This window comes from Antechinus flavipes, chromosome 3 (genome assembly GCF_016432865.1).
Source record: "Antechinus flavipes isolate AdamAnt ecotype Samford, QLD, Australia chromosome 3, AdamAnt_v2, whole genome shotgun sequence".
Lineage (NCBI taxonomy): Eukaryota > Metazoa > Chordata > Mammalia > Dasyuromorphia > Dasyuridae > Antechinus > Antechinus flavipes.
The window spans coordinates 272354562-272375458 of record NC_067400.1 but is presented as its reverse complement, the minus strand read 5'-3'; the positions used below and the strand labels follow the sequence as shown (position 1 = coordinate 272375458).

The window sequence follows — 20897 nt, the reverse complement described above, 5'->3', positions numbered from 1 at the left end:
CAAAGATATTATCAGGAATAGGTTTTGAACTTGGGTCTTTTGACCCCAAAACCAATAATCTTTCTACTGTTATACTACCTCATATGAGATTGTATGCTGAACATTCAATTTTGGATTTAGTCTTAATATGGTAACGTCTAGACACAAGTTTCTATAAGGATCCCAAATCTGGACTTAACAGAGTTAAATTGACATAAAATATCATTTACTAATTAAGACCTTAATCAGCCATTTAGAATTCAAACAGCATAGAATATGATCGTGTAACAACCTCTAAGACCTTAAAGACTTCTGAATATTTGTAACATCTCACAAGTTTGTAGACTACAAAATAGTCTACAAATTTGTCTAAGAAGTAATTATAATATTCTAAGAGGTCATCATTATTTAATAATATCAATAAGACAGCCAAATTCTTACTTCGAAGAAGTTAATTTCTTCACAGTAAAAAAAAAAAAAAAAAAAAGACATGTTATTTTGTAGTAGGTCAATAAAAAATATTTGCTTTTCATTATATTTTTACTGAAATAAGCATTACTTTTTTGCTTTTTCCCCCCAACGAGGTAAATATTAGCCATTCTATACTTATAATATTCATCTTCAAATTGTCCTGGTGCTTTTCAAAAATGTTCTATAGTCTAATTTTTTAATTAGTTAAAATGGATTCTAACTATATTTGTTTACCAGGATCTAATCAAGTTTAGGCCAGATTAATTATTTTCTATTTTTAAAGTTTCTAATATCAAAATATCAATGAACTGCAGATACTAGGGAAAATAGTAGAACATCCAATTTGAGAACCTGGAGGAAAGTTACATTGTATAAGTGAAATCAGACCAGTTTGACAACTTATTGTTTATGAGGGAGACCATTCAATTAAATTCAACAAACATTAAGGTATTGTGTTAGATGTTGGGAATAAGCAAGGTGTTAATCTAATCAATTGGAGGTCAGGAAGGAATGTTACACAGAAGATAACTATTAAAAAGAAAGGAAGGAAGGAAGGAAGGAAGGAAGGAAGGAAGGAAGGAAGGAAGGAAGGAAGGAAGGAAGGAAGGAAGGAAGGAAGGAAGGAAGGAAGGAAGGAAGGAAGGAAGGAAAAGCAATGGGTAAGGGTGAAATATGGGCAAGGTTTCGGAGAAATTTTGGAGATCATTTTCAGATGGGAAGGGAACAGAGTATAGGGACCTGAGTTGGATCTCAGAGGAAAGGAGACTTTATTTTAGCCTCTAGAACTGAGCAGATGAATGAGGGGTGATTGAGTTCATTCCAAGCAGAATTCTCTCCAGCAACAAATAGTCCAGTTTGCCTTTGAGAGTATACAAAGGGGAGTAACAGATAGCAAGGTAGTTTGGAACAAAACTTCAGAATAAACAGAAGTTTATATTCCATTTGCTTCTTACATATCTGGTAAGGAGAAGGGGAAGTATAGCACAAAGACTATTCTAATGATAATATAAACAATGAACTGAAGTTGAAATAAAACAGGTGGAAAGGCCAATCAAGAAACTTTAACAATTGTGTACATGAGAAGTAATGAAGTTCTAAAGACAATGGGAGGAAAAAAGTAGGGGAGAGACTTAAGGTAATGTGTCAAGTACTTGAGATATGGCAATTGATGGGGAACAATGAAAAAGAAGAGTAAAAAATACCTCCAACGTTGTTAATCTGGATGAATGGGAAATAGTGGAGGTATTTGGAAATACAAGATAGAAGCCTTGGAATGAGGTTGGGGAGTAGAAACAAAGATTTGACATTCATCTGCATAAAGGTGATAAATGATACATGGAAGAGAAGATTTAAGGCACAGAAAGAACTTTGGGGGACATTTAAACACATTTAGGGGATCACTTGAAATTAAGTGGCTGAATACCATAAGTTTTCATAGATATAGCTGTTTTCCACTTATTTTAGGCTAACGAAGAGTTATCTAATATAAAACTATAGTTGATGGTTTGCAGCTTATTATCAAAAGAAAATAAGATTCAATTGAAATATATTTAGATAAAAAAACCATGAAGCCCCTATAAAAGGAAATTTCTACTAAAGATTTTTTGGAGGTTGTGTTATGTATCTATTTTAAGCAAATCCTTAAAAGAATGGGCAACCTGAAATGTAAATTGTTTCAGAAAAAAGGCTCTTTTTCTAACACAAAATTAGTTTGTTACCATTTAAATATCAGCTACCAATTTTACAATATGTATAGAGGCCAAGCAATATTTTCTAATAAAATAATAAACTATGGTTTGAGTTCTTCTATCTCAATCATTACCTGAAGGGCTAAATAGCCCGTAGTGCAAAACTTCAATAAGTTGAACAACAATATGAAAGCTTTAATGAAGACTGCACTTCTCAATTACTTAAAACAATTTTACATAATGATAATTGTCTAAGTATACATAAGCTTCAATACGTAGGCTCCTTTCTCACATTGGGGGTTGGGGAGAAAGTATAAGTCAAAGCTGAGAAACTGGACAGTATATATACACACATTAAAAATTTTTACCAAATTTTCCAAAATAGTACTCAAAACTAAATTACCTCTATGCCTCATTAAACTACAGTCAACCCAAATCAAGTGAATACTAAAATGAATCTTACCAATTCTGAATTACAGAGCTTCTACAAAATATAGCTACTATCCTTTCCAAATTTCTGAAATCTTCAAACTTAAATGATGTGGCTGAAGAAATTTATTCTGTAATCAGCAGTCTCTTCTATCTAGCTGAAAGATAACCACATCTTTCAGGAACATAACTAACAAGTCCTTATTAAGCCCTAATTAGGATCCTTAGTGCTTCAGGCAGGATTTCTGCTTGTCTGTCCAACAGGTTGGTAACTAGAAAATTCCTTTGTGATTCACCTGTATTGTTGTGGATGGGACGCTCACATTAAAAAAATAATAATCACAATGAAAGAGGGAGATGAATATGTGTCTAAAAATAAATAAATAAAGCAAGGGGATGTAGCAGCAGCAGACTTTAGCAAAAGTACTCACGCAGAATCTACTGGCCAGAAGTTGATCAGAGTAACAGGACTGCAAGACAAAAAAATGGGGAGGTGAAGAGAAAGGCAGAAAAACTGAGCAGCAAAATAAATAATTACAAAAAGGTAAAAATAAATTAAATCCATCTGACCAATATGAATGACCATGAAAAGAAGCAGCCAAAAAAAAAAAAGACGGAAAGGAGTGAAATAAGACCAACCAAGCTGCTGTGTGATTGCCATTGAAGTGTTTATTAAAAAACAGAAGTTAAATTGAAGGGAAAGAGAAGTAATTTTGGCTTTGGTCATGAACATTCTCACTGATTATTTCCCAAAAATTTCATGTGATTATATTTCTTTAAAAGGGAAACAAAAAGTCAGCAATTAAAATTCTGTAACTTAGCCATCAGGTAAGAAAGGAAGGGGAAAAAAAGGTAGGATTTTGTGTATGTGCTAGTGGGAAATCTACATTAAATGTTAAAATTTTTAACGTCTAAATTGCCACATCTTTTACAAAATCTTGCAAGCAATTAGTAGAAATAGATGTATTCTTCCCTTGTACATTGAAGTTTAGCTCATGGGAAAAAAGTGTGTTTAAAGAAGCAAGGGAAATGGCAATTATGTTGTCAGCTTGTGTCTCTCAGCTAAAATAAATCGGATGAAAGAAATGAGAAAGCACTTAGGAAGTGAAGAGAGGAAAGTTTAAGTGTGTTTTAAATAAAGCTCAGGTTTGCCTTCACCAGTACTCACGTTTCTAGGTTGTCCCCCTCCAAGACTGTTTGCACAGGCAGATACCCCATTCGTGGATGCTTCGCAAAATACCTTTTTGTTCGAAATTTGTTCTTTAGTACCTTTGCAAAGTCCCGAACATCTTCTCCTGAAGTTGTCTGAAAACAATGTTAGGGTAAAATAGGATTTAATTACCAGAGAAGTATTGACTTCTCCTCACACTGATGAGGTAAAGGACTCCCAAAGTGTCCAAGAGTTTATACAAACACTACTCCCTTAATTTTGAATGTTAGTGACCTTTCTTCTTCATCAGAAGAATGATAAAGCATTATTATATGTCTACCATGTAATCTTTCTTGTACTCCTTTCACAAAGGTGAGCCAGGTGACAAAAAATATTAAGATGAGAATGATTCATATAAACTCAGAGTGGAATGGGAAGTTATCTAGTTCAAATTCCCCCAGGATTATCACTCTGTAATAATAATGATCTTGCCTTTGTTTGAAGCTTCTGGTCATGGGAAACTCACTACCTTCAAGGATAGTTCATTTTCATTTTTGAATGGCTCTATTTTTTCAGAATATTTTTTACTTATAATCAACTGAAAGCTGCTTTCTTGGGACCAAGCAGAACAAGTACAATCTATCTTCCATGGGACAACCCTTCAAATATCTGAAGACAACTATCATGGCCCCCCAAAGTGTTCTCTGCTCCAGGCTATATACGTCTTTAGATCCACAAGCTGACTACACCATCTGTTGGATTCAGACTATGAATTAAAAAAATTCTAATGATTCTACAGATTCTGCTGGTACCTGGATGTGGACCAAACTGAATATATTGAACTACTATCAAAAGAATTCCAGGTTTTTCTAATGACATGAAGCAAGATCCAATTTACTATTCTAATCTACTTTAAATAATGAAACAAAAGCATAAAGCAATAAGTATGATTTTTCATTTAAAGGAAATTATAGTTACAGTAGTATATCACACAATTACTGACATAATTCCTTAAGAATAAAAATCTTTCTGGAGCTTAGTAAATTCAGAGTAGACAGCAATAGAAAAACAAAAAAATTTGGCCTATTATCAATGATCAGCAATTTAAAGACAGAGAGAATACTTGCAATTAAAACTGCAATGAGATGAGTGCATGTGCAGCGCGCGCACACACACACACCTCTGGCACCACATAAATTTTGGTCTGTAGTCCCATCTATGAAATATTAGCTCCTATATCTGGGAAAATCAAGTAATTCACCAACCAAAACATTACAACTATTTAATGAGACTACACAGAACTGAAGCTCTCCCCAGGTACAGTAACATCACTTACTGGCGTGCAGTATTCTACCATGGGGTAGTGCATTTTATGGCCTTTTGCAACTCGGCCAGAAAAGAAGCAGCTTTGGCAGATGTCATAGTTAAAGTGCTTTAAGCTCCTGTACCTAGTAGGAGAGGAAAGGGAAAAAATTAGTTTCTTCAAAATTTACTTTAAAAACAACTGGTGAATGTCATAGTCTTAAAAAAAATTTCTTCTACAATGATTTCTCAAATCAATATAACAAATACAATAATGTTACAGGAGAAATATTTGAATTCCAAGAGACTTAAAATATCAAGTAAAACCCTTTTTATTAAAGATAAAGAAACTGAGGACCAGCAAGGCAGGATCTATCCCCACTGTTTGTTTTAAAGATAAAACTAGGACTAAGCCCTAGGTGATTTTCTCATTTGGTGTGATTTCTACAACATTGATTCACGTTTAAAATTCTACTCAAAGATTTTGAATGATAATTTTTAAAATTTCAAATCTATGGGACTATAAGAATATTTTGAGTGAAATGGTAAGGTACTGGCAAACATCCAGTCTGTTAACACAAAACACTGAAATTTTCAGGATACACACTTTGTATTTTGAGAACAAAAATTTACTAAAACAATTATTTTCCAAAAAGGTAAAGAAAAATGGAGTATTGGCAACGGCAAAATAAAATAAAATAAAACAAAAACTGTCGGCTAAAAAGAGATGTTTTAATCATGCTTTCTGACTGAGTGATATATATGTATATATATATGACTCTTTCCAAAAAGTCATTTTGATAATTTGTTTTGATCACTTCCTCCTTTCCTTCAAAAATACCTTGGTCCAGTGCATACAAATAGCAAGCCAGATTCTAATTAAAACTAAAACTTTGCTAGGTTGGAGTAATTAGAATTTTTGAGTCTTAAGTGATGATTTTTTCTCTACCCTCAGAGATAACATATTTCCTCATCTCTCTCTCTCTTTTTTAAATCTTAGTTACTTTCTCAAATCAGAAGACTAGTCAAATCAGGAAAACTAATTATATTATACAAAATGAATAGGAAAACTCAGTTGTTATTTTACTGAATAATAATACATCCCTTTCAAGCTCCAATAATCCTTTTGGAGGAAAAGTGAAGAGATGATTTCTAAATGATATGTTCTAATGGAGTAAAGGGAGGGAATGTATTACTGCTAAAGTATATAGTTTTAAAAAACCATCTCCCTTACTGTTACTTTATAAATTATCCCTCCACAATTCTCTCTGACTAGCTACAGAAGTAGAGAAAGAAAAGGTAAGAAATGTAATGCAGTCTCCTGCTGCATCCCCACCTGAAGTCATCATTCATACCTGTCAGAAACCAGGACAAAATGAGGGTGTCTTTGTGCTAGTGCAGCCTACTCACTGTTGTCTATCTAGGCTTTAGAAAGTTTTTGTAAAACCTCTTGGTAAACAGCGTGATATGCAGAAGGATAAATAGCAATGCTAAAGGAACACCATGAATAAAGAGCACACCAAACCACACAAAGTAGCTATTAAGGAACAAAGTGATAAAACAAGTCTAACCATAATTGAAAGAGAGTATTTACTTAGCTGTTAAATGGATTCTGAACAGGCATACCAATATACAGCTATTTTACAACACAGTAGCTTATTCATTGCTATGGAAACCATGCGGCTGATCCAGATGTTAAAACAGATCAACAACTTTCAAAATTAAGGAGTGAGGATTATTATCAAATAACATTTCATTTAAAAAAAAACACAAAAGGTCAAATGGTTTAAGAGTTTAAAGATATAAATTTTGCTATTTTTAAAGTGCACCAGTATCTAAGAGATGCTCTTTCCCAACTGTATCACCTTAGGGCAAATCATTTAACCTTTTCTGACCTTGTTTTTCTCAACTGTAAAAAGAAAAGCATTGCCCTAGACTCTAAGACTCCAAGCCTCCTTTCTAGTGGTAATGTTTTATTATTTTTTTCCTCTTTGAAATAAAAACCTCTTTCTTGATTTTTAAATCTCTGGCTGAATTTTTCCTTCATTTACATACTTTGTCCTCCTGCATAGCAGCTCATTAGGATACTATCCAAAGTGGCTAATCAGGTATTTTATGTATCAAAAATAAAATTCTGTGATTACTGGAACAAATTCCTGGTGTGAACAGTGGGCTGAAAGGAAGGGAAAGGAAATTGGGGAAGTTGGACCAATAAGACGGCACTTTCTCTCAGACTGATATCCCTGTATAGAACAATCTCCTGACTTTCTGAGATTTGTGGGAATGGTTCTTAGATGAGATGCTAGATAAGAGTCTATGTGTAGCTAGAATTTCTGAGACTATTTTACATTCTCTTATAAATAGATATTGGAATTTTGTTCAGAAGTTTTCAGGAGGAATACTCTTATATGCTTGTTTGAAGGATGTAATTTTCTATTGAGATTTTGGAATAAGGAGTGAACATGGACCATAAAGGAGGGAAAAATACCTCTATCCAGATCTGTCAAATCAACTAAGTGACTAAAAGATAACATGTCCTCTCAGAACTCCTCCATGTCCACTTTGGTGACTAAAAAACAGCTTCTGCTAAGGAAGACACAAGGTCTTATGACACAAACAGTGAAAAAACAGGATCTAGGATATGTCTGTTCTGATACCTGAATCCAATAATGGGGCACTCTTTACAGATATTACACTTCGCCTGGTGCTTGGCAGTTTCTGCAGCAGCCACCCTGTGGAGCACAGGCAGCCACACCATTGACTGAGGTTCCAGCCTCATCCAATCCAAGAAGAGAGCTGCTTCTATTTCTGGCTTATTATTAGCCTGTGAGAAAAGGAGAAAAGAGAAAAGATGGGGAGGAAAAGGAAGAAGTTAGTCACAGAGAAATTAGTTTATTTTTTAAATTTATCTTTTACAGAATATATATAAGCAACCGTGCTTTTTACCATGACTTCCTATAAAGCATAGTGTAGAATAGTATTTTCTCCATATATTAGATCTAAATTTTTTTTACTCATTCCCCTTTACCATTCAATGGACCAAAGTCAATTCCATTTTCTCCAGGAAGGCTTCTCTTATGTTCTCCTTCTCTTGGAGCATTTGCTTCCGTACTATACTTAATGTGATGAAATGACTTTGTATATACTTCGCATTTATTCTTGAGTGTAATTATTTTAATCTTCTTAGTAGATTGTAAGCCTTTTGAGAACAGGATAACCATTTTTTATTTTTATCCAAAATGTCTATAATTTTATTTTCGAGAGTAGGAGGAACTTGTACCTATTTTTTCACATCAGCATAAGGAGCCCCTGGCATGCAAATTCATATAAGTCACACAGCTATTAATTGTCAGAAGCAAGGCTTGAATTTAGGTCTTTCTGAATCTATATTCAACCCTTTATACAAAATATGTTTAAGTTAATAAATTTTCATAGACTGCTGCTTCCTACTTTCAGAACCTACTTTTCCTTACCTATAAAATAAAGAGATGGAATTATATGACCTCTGAGTAGCAAGGTGGTAAAGTGGATAGTGTGCTGGGCCTGAAGTCAGGAAGACTTACCTTCCTGAGTTCAAATCTGTCCTCAGACACTTACTGGTTATGTGACCCTGGACAAGTCAACTGACCTCTTTTACTTCAGTTGTAAAAAAAAAAAATTACCTGGAGAAGAAAATGGCAAACCACTTCACTATCATTGCCAAGAAAACCCTAATGTTGGCACAGAGTCAGACATGACTGAAAAATGACTGAAAAACAACTACTTTATGATCTCTAAGGTCCCTAAGGCCTTTTCTAGTTTTAAATCTATCCTCTTATTCTAGCTCAGTGATATCTGGGAACCCGTTCTTTTTTGTAAACTCCTTAGAAGTCCCCAGTATTTTTACATATAAATATTTAAAACTTTTTCAGAATTGAACTGATTTGTTTTCAATATATTAAATTGATGATGAAGGCAGAAAAATTAGGTATTCATTAATAAATCAATGAAATGATAAATTTTGAACAATGAAAACTACCAGTTCTACATACAACCTTCATTTAACTTTGGCAATACATAGTCTTTCTTCATGAAAGACAACAAAATTCAAATGTAGTTGAATGATCAAAGAGCTTCTCAAAATTGAACAACCTAAAAATGAGATATCTAGGATACAACTATGCACACCTTTGCAGTACTTGGGGGCTCACTGATGATTGCTAGATGTAAAGAGGTCATTTAGTTTAGTTTTCCTTCATATAAAATGGTAATGATAGAAAAAATTTTAAAACAATTTTTACCAAAAATGGTAGTAAAATCAATAGGGCAAGGTGTGTAGAGAGTGTCAGACCTGGAATAAGACAAACTCATCTTCCTCAGTGCAAATCTGACCTCAGACTGGCCAAGTCACTTAACCCTATTTGCCTCAGTTCCTTATCTGTAAAATGAGCAGAAGGAAATGGCAAATCATTTTAGTATCTCTGCCAAAAAAAAAAAAAAAAAAACCTGCAAATGAGGTCACAAAAGAATTAGACCCAAATGAAATGGCTTAAGAGCCACAACAAAATAATATCAAGTTCTGGGTAATAAGCATTTAACACTATATTCAAAACATCATATTTTATGTATTACATTATACTTTTATGTTAAGTGTTATATAATATTGTGTAAATTATATTTTATGTTATATTTATTATATAATATTCTATATTATTGTTAGGGGCTGACTGTGCAATTCCCCTAGAAGAACATGAGACCCGAAACAAACTGAGAGTCACAAGGAACAAACACTACTAGACTGACATGGCCTTGGAGATAAGGTTCCTTGTGTTCCTCAGTTTGCTCCAGGTCAACTGGGTCTCTTGTCCTTCGAAGGGAACTGCACAGTCACCCCCTAACATATTATATTCTATTATAAATTATCATAAATACTTCATACTTTTACTGCAAAATCAAAAATTTCTTTTAAAAATATCTAAATTCTTATAAAGTAATATAATGCAAGAATTCCACCATCTTTACAGCCTTTTTGTTTAAATACTTCTAAGGACAAGGAATTTATTACCTAAAAAAGCAGTTCATTCTACTAGGATGGGATGAATACCCTTTTAAACAAATAAGGGAGTTGTTAGTATTGAAAGGAGATTATTAGGGTTATAAACTCCCAGGGGTGGGATTGTAGGTAGGAATCTTGAGAAAGAAACAGGTTGAACCAGAAGTAAGAAATAAACTGGACGTTTACAGTGTTTACATTTGCCCATCTGTTTACAAGAAAGTTTAATCATAAGAATCATAAAAATAGAGTTCAGTGATTAATAGGAAACTTCATTTTACAAAAAAGAAATTTGACCCTGCATTAAAAATTGGATGTCTCCAGTGCTGAGACAAAAAGATAAAGGGGAATAAGGAACAAAAAAGGATGAGAAGGTACATTCATGTTTTTATGGGTATTTTAAGTTATGTTTATGGTTACGGAAAAAATGAACAAATAAACTTAAGTCTTTTAATATGTTACTATCTCTAAGTGACCATGGTGATGGATACAACTAAACCAGATACACATATAAAGTATTCAAGTTATTCTTTATCTCCAAGGTAGGCCATTACTACAGAATTTGGAAGAAAGGGAAAAAAGGGCAAGGGAGCTTCAGAACAAAAACACTCAATTTTTGAAAACTGAATTATCAGAAAGTTCTTCCCTATGTAGCCAAGCTTGAAATAATCTAGAGGGTCCCTTTCATGGAGTGTGCAGGTAAAATTCTCCCTGAAACTTTTGGAGACACACAGTAATTCATAACTCATTGCTTGGGTCTGTGGGGGAGATGAGGAAGCTTGAGATTGTTGCCAAGTGGCTCAGCTCTGAAAGGCCTTGTCACTTTGGTATGACACCAAAAATCCTGAGTGGTCCCTTGGGGCCCTTCTTATTCACCTTTCCACTGGTAATGGAGCTGCATCACACTAAATTGACAAGTACTGAGATGGATATATTGGCCTATTCAACTTTACATTTATACCAAACTGAAATATTTACCTCTAACTTCCAAAGCTGTTTTTTATTCTATCTTCTGAAGACACATAAAACAAATCTAATTCTTCCATAAGAAAACCAACTTTGAATCATCCATTTTTAATTAGGTTACTTTTTAATAATTCAATAACATTTAATTAATCTATTTTGCATATTTCCCCAAAGTGTTAAAACTAAAAAAGCTCTTACATATACCCAAAGAGCTTTTTTTATATAGGAATTTTCTATAAATATTACCTAATTACCTTAGGAGGTACATGCTGTTATTATCTCTAATTTATACTTGTGGAAATTGAGGGCAGATAGAGGGTAGGGGACTTGAACAGGATCACACAACTAGTTAAGTGTCTGAGAATACATTTGAGCTCAAGTCTTCCTGATTCCAGTCCCAAAGCTTTATTCATTGGGTCACCCAATGGAGGATGGCAAAACAAACTGTAGTATATAAACACAATAGACTATCACTGTACCTTAAGAAATACTGAATGTGAAGAATTAACATGAACTGATTTGGAGTGAAGTAAGCAGAACCAGGAAAATAATATATGTAATGAATATAATAATGTTAATGAAAAGGTCAAAAATAATAGGAAGTATTATATAACTAGAGGAGTTATACCTTCCCAGAGGCAGGTAGGTGGCAAGAATAGATAGAGTAGTAGATTTGGAATCAGAAAGATCTGAGTTCAAATTATACCTTAGACCCTTAATTAGTTGTGTAACCCTGCACAAGTTCCTTAATTGTCTGCCTCAGTTTCCATAACTATAAAAAGGGGGATAGTAATGGTATTTACTTCCCAGGATATTCATAAAGATTTATGAAGATGTACATATGATAACATGTATAAAGTGCCTGGCACATAGTAGGCACTTAAAAGATGCTTATTCTTATCCCTTCAACCTCCTCATTGCAACAATGGGGGAGGGAGAATTCACTCTGAATGTGCAACACTGACCATATTATATTATCAGATTTCATTGATGTATTGGTTAGTTTTGTTGAACTTTTCATTATTTATTTATATTTATATTTATTTATTATTAAAAGGGATGACTGAATAGTAGAGGACAGCTTTATTTGAAGGTGAAGATAATTCAAAATCAATTGACAGCAATAGTTTTGTTTTTTTTTTTTAATTTACAGAGCTCAGGCTTGGATCTTATAATTCATGATGTTTTAAATTAAGATGTGCTGCAAAAAATTTCAAAATAAAATAAAATCATTTATTTTTTTTTTTTTTTACTGAGGCAATTGAGGTTAAGTGATCACACAGGATCACACAGGTAGGTAATGTTAAGTATCTCAGGCCAGATTTGAACTCAGGTCTTGACTTCAGGGCTAGTGCTCTATCACTGCTCCTAGTCCCATCATTTTTATTTTTTTTTTAATATGACATAACTTCCAGACTTGGCCATCCCAATAATATCTTCTGGTTAATCTGTCAATAACCTTAAAATATGATAGCTAGAGTTAAAGTAATATTTACAGAGAAGCTATTATCTCCTGCTTCTGGGCACTAAACGCCCATTATATTAGCATTTGGGGCATGTATTTCTCACTCTAGACTTACATTAAATATGTAATTATTTAAATCATCTATTTAATTTTCACACAAATTAAAAATATAGTGCATTGAACTTGGGAGTAAGAAAGACCTACATTCAAATTCTGCTTCAACACTTCTTAAATGTGTTATATGGTTAAGATGAAGTAGCAAGGACACCTTAGACAATTTAAAATGAGTTAGAATGAAGATTCTATGTTTACCAAAGGAGCCAAGTTTGGCTGAGAACAAAAGAGGAAAGAAGTAATTAAAAAATAAATATCATTTACTTTCTCTGTCTCACTTTCTTTATCTTTATAATGAGAAATGCAAACTCAATGACCTTTATGGTTATTTCTCAATTCTAAATTGATATTCTTATGGTGTTATGCCAAGTCTATTTTATCTTGTATTTTTCAATAGTTTTTGATGGATTTTATTTTATTTTTTAAAGCTACTATGAATTCCACAATATTTTTAAATAAATGAATTTGTATTTTATCAATAATAACTATATATCTGTAAAAGAATAAAACATATGTGTTTTACTTTTTAACTACATATACATTTATGAAATAATAAAAAAACCCTCTATTAATTCTATAGGTGGCAAATACCAGCTCTACAGGATTTTGTCATATGAAAAGAATGATTAAAAGGCAATATTTGATGGACATGGGGCCCCTACAGTAGCACTGACCCCAGACCAGGAATCAGTGCTACTGCAAGGAAAATGGTATACTCATTTATTCATATTCAAGGCTGATCAAATCTTTGCTAGTTTGGTTCTCCACAAATTGGAGAAAATATTCTTGGCACAAAGATAGCTAAAAGGTTAGAAAGAATACGTATGAACAAAGCTTCAAGAAATAGGTTGTTTATTCAAAGATGCAAGAAGGAAAAGAAGAGCAGAGGAGAAACTTAACACTTTTCAGTTATATGACTGTTTTTTATGGAGAGGATGGTAACCAGCTGTTATACTTCTCTACTGAAGGCAGAACAAGAAGAAACAGGCTTAAATATTAGCAGCATGACAAATTTAGGTTGTTATCCATAAATAATTTTCTGACACTGAAGGTTGTTAAACATTAGAACAATTTACTAAGGGGAACTGTGGAATCTTCTCAAGAGAACCAGCAGATTCCCACCTAGATCTAATGGTGTAGTACAGGCAAGATGGAAGACTCCTCAAGATTCAGTCTAGCATTAGATGAAGATATAAAGAGCTCAACTATTTACAACTATTTAACGACATTAAATAAAATGGAACTAAAGTCTACCTTTTAGAGATCACATCTCTCTTTTATCTTTCATTTTTATCATATATTTTTAATAAAGTTTTTTATTTTCAAAACATATACCTGGGTAATTTTTCAACATTAATTCTTGCAAAACCTCATGTTCCAATTTTTCTCTTCCTTCCCCCCACCCTTAGATAGCCAGTAATTCAATACATGTTAAACATAATAAAAATATATGTTAAACTCAATATATGCATACATATTTATGTAATTATCTTTCTGCCAAGAAAAATCAAATCAAAAGGGAAAAATGAGAAAGAAAATAAAATATAAGCAAACAACAACAAAAAGAGTGGAAATGATATGTTATAATCCACATTCAGTTCCCACAGCTCTCTCTCTGACTGCAGATGGCTCTTTTCATCACAAGATCATTGGAACTGGCCTGAATCATCTCACTGTTGAAAAGAGCCATGTCCATCAGAATTGATCATCGTATAATCTTGTTGTTGACATATACAATGATCTCCTGAATCACTTTGCATCAATTCATGTAAGTCTCTCCATTCTGCTGATCATTTCTTATAGAACAATAATATTTCATAATATCCATTTACCATAACTTATTCATCTACTCTCCAACTGATGGGCATCCACTTAGTTTCCAGTTTCTTGCCACTACAAAAAGGGTTGCCACAAACATTTTTGCTCATATCATAAATTGTTTAGGTAAAAAGCAATTTTTCTTTTTGCTTGATAGCAATAGCAATTTGAAAAATCAGACAGATTTGGAAACATTCAAAGAAAATGAGACAAAAAACAGTCAAAGTTAGCTACTGTCAACTAAATTATTTAATTTTGCTGTGTTTCTGGAGAAAGGATACTCCTCAGCAAAATAATATAGGTGCATTATTTCCTGATATAAGCAATACAAGATATAATATAATAATCTCTTGAGCCATGGACTTTACAATCCCTGGAGCATCCAACATTCATTTTACAGTAGGAATTGGCAATACTTCTACCCATATGATTGTAATCAGGTTGCTCTCTTTTTTGTATATTATTTTTGCTATTTCTATTTCTTCTTTTAAAGTGGTTTGAGGGGTGATAGAAAACATGGTGATAGTGCTGGTCTATCTGTGAGTTTCTTTTCTTCTCATTAAGAATATCTAGATATGGAAGAAACTAAATTAGGAAAGAGAGGTCTTCATGATACATTGGAAACTCTAACTGGGAGGAAACAAGCCAGAACCAGTTATGATAAACACTAAGTTAATGAGAGATAAATGTATTTAAATTGATTAAGTGCTTACTATGTGTCAGGCACTGTGTTAGGCCCTAGCTTCTTAAAAATAATGTAATCTTTACCTGGAATTTCCTATATATAAAGCAAATCATGAAAGTAATGCCATGAACATTATTTGACAAAGTGGGGTTTATGGAATATTCTATAGTGTGTAGTCTCTCAGGCTGTTCAACCCAAATTTATTAAAAAATATATACTACAATGGTGTTCTGGGTATCAGGGATAAAAGATGAAACAAAAATAATTTTTGATCTCAAGATTCTTACATTCCATTGGGAGAGACTATCTCTAGATAAATATGGGATCCAAGTTACAAATAATTGGAAAACTGGTAGCAAGTATTTGGTTTCTTCCAAGGATAATATAGTTTTAGTCAATGGAGTAGGAGGTAGGGAAAAATCAGTTGGGCCACCTCAGTTGGCCCGGTTGGCAGTCTTTTAAAATTTTAAAGAGAAGGACAAAATGATTTATTCAAGTGGTAGCACCTTAAAGCAACACTGTTGTATGGTTTAGGGGAAGTAGGAAGGACACCTTAAGACAATTTAAAACAAGTTAGAATGGAGATTCTGTAAAGTAACATAGGAGTCAATTTGGCTGAGAACAAAAGAAGAAAGATGTAATAAAAAAAATAACCTATTCCTAGATTTGATAACATGCTTTGAGCTATCATAAACTAAATGCCAAAGCTTATTAACCAGTGGACATGAATATACTGAAATTTTTAGTCAGTAGATCTCAGACCACTAAGGGAAGAATATTGCTTTTATAACAATGCCTAAGTGATCTAAATATATATATATATATATATATATTCTTATTGATGGGGGAAAGGGGAGAGAAAGTAAATTCTGCAGAAAAACATACTGAATTCAAATCATGGACCAAAAAGAAATGAGCTGGTTTGGTCAGTGATTGTATTCTTCCCTAATGATATAAATTTATACTGTGTTGTATTAGTGAAAAATAAATGCTAATAACATTAATAACATGCTAATATTCGTTTAATGTTTTTAGTTATTATTGACAGCTACTGATGTTAGCAGATGACAACCCAACCACTCTACAAAATGCTTCTATAAAAAAGCATTGCACTTGGAAAGATTAACAGTATTTAAATTCTAAAAACTAAAATTTTTTTACAGGTTTCATACAGGAAGATTTAAAACTACAAGAAATAAGTTAGTCAGGATCAGACAGTCTAGGACAGACAACTCTCAAGTTGTTCCTAGGGCTGCAATTATATTTTCTTTAATGACCTCTATATCCAGTAAAAGCACCAATGAAATATTTCACATGACAGAAATCTGAATTCATTTACAACATAAAAGTAGTAACAAAGATAAGTTGTAAAGAATATTAATGATTCTTTTCTTCTGAACTTTCCCAATTGTAATAATGAACAAATTAATTAGTGACACACAAAAAATCTTTAAAACTACACTTTTCTTGAATTTTATAAATTCACATGGGGAGAAGTATTCCTCTTTTGCTTTTGAATTTTGTTTATACACACACACACACACACACACACACACACATATATATGTCACTTATTTTTACCTTTGAATTGTCCCTTCACCCAAAATGATAAAAAAGCAAGATTTTTACTAAGTTCTACTCTCAAAACCTTTGCCTCCCTATCCCATCATGGATCATATTTTGGCTTCCCTGAACCTCTTCTCAGGTTCTCTTTCTACTTATGTGACCACTTAAAAAAAAAAAAAAAAAGAACTTTATGTATTGAAATGTAAGTAAAATAAACTTAACTGATGGAACTGGAATTCAATAATTGTATATGATTCATTAAAATAAATGATTAGCTGCTCTGCTTCTAGCAGAGGAAGACTTCAAATAGACTGCCATAAGTCTTTCCCACTGTGACAACTATTTCCTAGTCTCCTTTGCTGATTCATTTAGGATCCATTTCTTGAAACACCTTAATATAAGTATTCCTTAAGGTTTATTGTGAAAGTCCAACTCTGGATTAATATTGCCATTTTCTCCCTTTATTCCTACAGCTGAACACAGCTGGAAAATCATGCAACTGTGCTGACTGGATCCATTATAAATTTATATTATATAATGTCTCTGGAGTTCTCTAAGTATACCATCATATCATCAGCAAAGAGTGATAATTTGGTTTGCTCATTGCCTACTCTAATTCCTTTAATCTCTTCCTATATTATATAATGTCAACCAAACTTTCATTGTAACAAGTTCATCACTCCATTTACCACCCAAATTGATTTACTATTCCATTCACCATAGATATTCTAAATCTTTTGAACCCTCACCCCTTAAAGCATTCCATCCCTAAGTCCTCTTGTCGGCATCTCAACTAAGAATTTCACTTTATAATTCACTGAATTAGGCTATTTTCTGACTTCCTTCTCGCAAATCACTCAAGCTATCTTCCCATTCTCTTTCTTCACTCTTGCTTCAGATGAAGGTGGTTCTTAATCTAACATAGACAAACTCCTTTATGAGAACCTCTGATCTCATCCACATAAGTCTTTCTGCATCAGACTGACCTCACCATCATCTCCATTCTGTCTTCAGTCTTTCCCTATCTACTGACTCCTGACCTGCAATCTACAAACATGCTCATGTATTTCTGATCTTTAAAAACTCTTACTTGATCCAGTCATTCCTGGTAGCTAAAATAAGAAATCTTTCTTCCTCTTCTCAGCTAAATTTCCTATTAGAATTTGAGCTCCTTGGAGAAAGAGGTTATGCTTTAACTTTTCTTTGTATTTCCACAGACTAGCAAAGTACCACCATCAATATTCAACATTGGATACTATTTACCATTCCCTCCTCCTGAATCCTCTCCCCTGTCTTGGATTCTTTGACCCTCTTCTCAGTTTCTCCTCCTACTTATGTGATCATTTAAAAAAAAAGGAACTTCACATATTTAAATGTAAATAAAATAAGCTTAATTGATGTTATTGGAATTCAATAATTGTGTATAATGAATCATTAAAAAAATTTTGATCAGTTGATTTGCTTGTAGCAGAGAGAGACATTAAATAGACTGCCATAAGTCTTCCCCACTATGACCACTACTTTTTAGTCTCCTTTGTTGATTTATTTAGAATCAATCTTTCCCAACACCTTAGCATAAATATTCTTTAAGCTTTGTTTCTCAACCCTATTTTGTTAAGTCCTTTCTCTGAATTGAGATATTTATATGAAGATGCTCCTCAAATTTACATATATTCATTCATGTATATGAATGTTTAAAAACGTATATAGAAACACAGGAAAGGATAGAAACTATTATATTTCATTAATGAATGTTCACTTAATCACTCCATTCACACAAATATAGTCCAATAGACAGATATTAATGTAGGATACCTCCCCATTTACTTTTCACATCTTGACATGTCTAAAAGAGAATTTAATATGTTTTTTTTCCTAAAATAATCTCTCTCCCAAACTTTCTTCTATCTATTAAGTTACTACAAAACTCTTATTCACCTACATTTACTAAAATTCTTCCTTCCCCCTCCCTCATGCGACTTCTTCCTTGGATCCAATAAGGTCCTCCTCATTCTACTTCCTAACAGCTCTTGAATATGCTTCCTTTCACTTCACTTCAGTAGTCAACAAAACCTCTTTCTGGGCTCTATAATACTTTGATGTCTTAGTTTCCCAGCAACCTGTCCTCCAGAGTTGCCAAAATAATATCCTTCAGACACAGGTTTGATCATCCTATTGCCACTAACCTAAAAGACAGACTTTTTATCTATCAGGGCCCTCCACAAAGTCTGTTTTAATTCACTTTACTTAATCCATATGCCCTACCATATAGTCCAAGTTGACATTTTATCTTGCAAAAGACATTCCCCAAGTCTAGAATGCTTTCCTTCTTTATTTTGGCTTTAGAAGCTTTACCTCTCAAGGTTCAATCCATGTTCCACTTTCTCCAAGACACTCTCTCTAATGCCCAGTTATTAATATTTTCTCCCTATTCAATTATCTTTTATTCATTTCTATATGTAACTGTCATATTTATTTTCCTAGTAAAATGTTAAGTTCTGTGAGGGGGGAAATTGTTTTCTTTTCGCCTCCACATCTAGAGTTCAAAGCCCATTTCCCCAAAGGTAACAGGTGTTTAATCAATACTTGTTGCATCAAACCAAAGATTCATTATAATTAATTCATTCAAAATAAATAATTTGTTCTTTGTTCATTTTAAAATAGCTGTGTGTTCTATTTATTTTACAATTAGGGGACATATATGATATTATTTTATGCAGTATAATCAGGGTTCAAATAATCTATTCTCTTAATAAGATCAGGTAAAGAATTTTTCTCATGTTAAGCATTTCTACAAATGATTACAGTTTTTTTTTTAATTTAATTTTATTTAATAATAACTTTGTATTGACAGAATCCATGCCAGGATAATTTTTACACAACATTATCCCTTGCAATCACTTATGTTTCGTTTTTTCCCCTCCCTCTCTCCTCCCCCCCCCCAAGATGGCAAGCAGTCCTATATATGTTAAATATGTTGCAGTATATTCTAGATACAATACATATTTGCAGAACCGAACAGTTCTCCCGCTGCACAGGGAGAATTGGATTCAGAAGGTAAAAATAACTCGGGAAGAAAATCAAAAATCAAATAGTTCACATTCATTTCCCAGTATTCCTTCTTTGGGTGTAGCTGTTTCTGTCCATCATTTATCCAATGAAACTCAGTTAAGTCTCTTTGTCAGAGAAATCCACTTCCATCAGAATACATCCTCATACAATATCGTTGTCGAAGTGTATAATGATCTCCTGGTTCTGCTCATCTCACTTAGCATCAGTCCATGTAGGTCTCTCCAAGCCTCTCTGTATTCATCCTGTTGGTCATTTCTTACAGAACAATAATATTCCATAACATTCATATACCACAATTTACCCAGCCATTCTCCAATTGATGGGCATCCATTCATTTTCCAGTTTCTAGCCACTACAAACAGGGCTGCTACAAACATTTTGGCACATACAGGTCCCTTTCCCTTTTTTAGTATCTCTTTGGGGTATAAGCCCAATAGAAACACTGCTGGATCAAAGGGTATGCACAGTTTGATAACTTTTTGGGCATAATTCCAGATTGCTCTCCAGAATGGCTGGATTCGTTCACAACTCCACCAACAATGCATCAGTGTCCCCGTTTTCCCGCATCCCCTCCAACATTCATCATTATTTTTTCCTGTCATCTTAGCCAATCTGACAAGTGTGTAGTGATATCTCAGAGTTGTCTTAATTTGCATTTCTCTGATCAATAGTGATTTGATTACAGTTAAAATATGTCATAATCACAGAATATAAGAGTTCTAAGAGACCTTGGAAATCCTGTAATCAACTATTTTTATATTGCAGGCAAAGAAACTGAGACCCGGAGAGGTTAAATGGCTTGCTGAAGATGTACATAAGTTTTATTCTCATGGGTTGGTGAAACTGTAAACAGATCTCTTCAAGACTAGACAAGGACAAAACACTAGGGAATCTGGAAGAGAGAGGGAAGATTGGGACGCAAAGCACTCCTCTGCCTTAGGGAAATAGGAGCTGAGTTTATAAATTTTTTCATTTTTTAACTTATTTTATAGTTAGTGACAGCTCAAAACTATTTCGACTAAATTTTCTGCTATTCCACTGACAGGCACTAGAGGGGATAAGAAGGGGCTAAGAAGTCCAACTAAATTTCTCTTCAATTTTGGGAAGGGAAAGAAAGAGGAGAGAACCTCCCCTGATGTCATTCTGGATAGAGACAAGCA

At 33.4% G+C, this 20897-nt stretch overlaps 1 protein-coding gene across 6 annotated transcripts in view; it reads right to left on the bottom strand.

Annotated features, from left to right (window-relative positions):
* DMD (dystrophin) overlaps positions 1–20897 on the bottom strand; it is a 2219276-nt gene that overhangs the window by 60515 nt on the left and 2137864 nt on the right. For 3 of the 6 annotated variants that reach the window (XM_051991017.1, XM_051991013.1, XM_051991011.1), the window contains 4 exons: positions 7677–7843; positions 5054–5165; positions 3736–3872; positions 2999–3037 (listed from right to left, as the gene is read on the bottom strand). In XM_051991017.1, the coding sequence (XP_051846977.1) occupies positions 2999–3037; positions 3736–3872; positions 5054–5165; positions 7677–7843 (455 nt within the window). Of the gene's footprint in view, positions 1–2998; positions 3038–3731; positions 3873–5053; positions 5166–7676; positions 7844–20897 lie in introns of those variants that run through there. The other 3 variants (XM_051991012.1, XM_051991014.1, XM_051991015.1) reach the window with 2 other exon arrangements.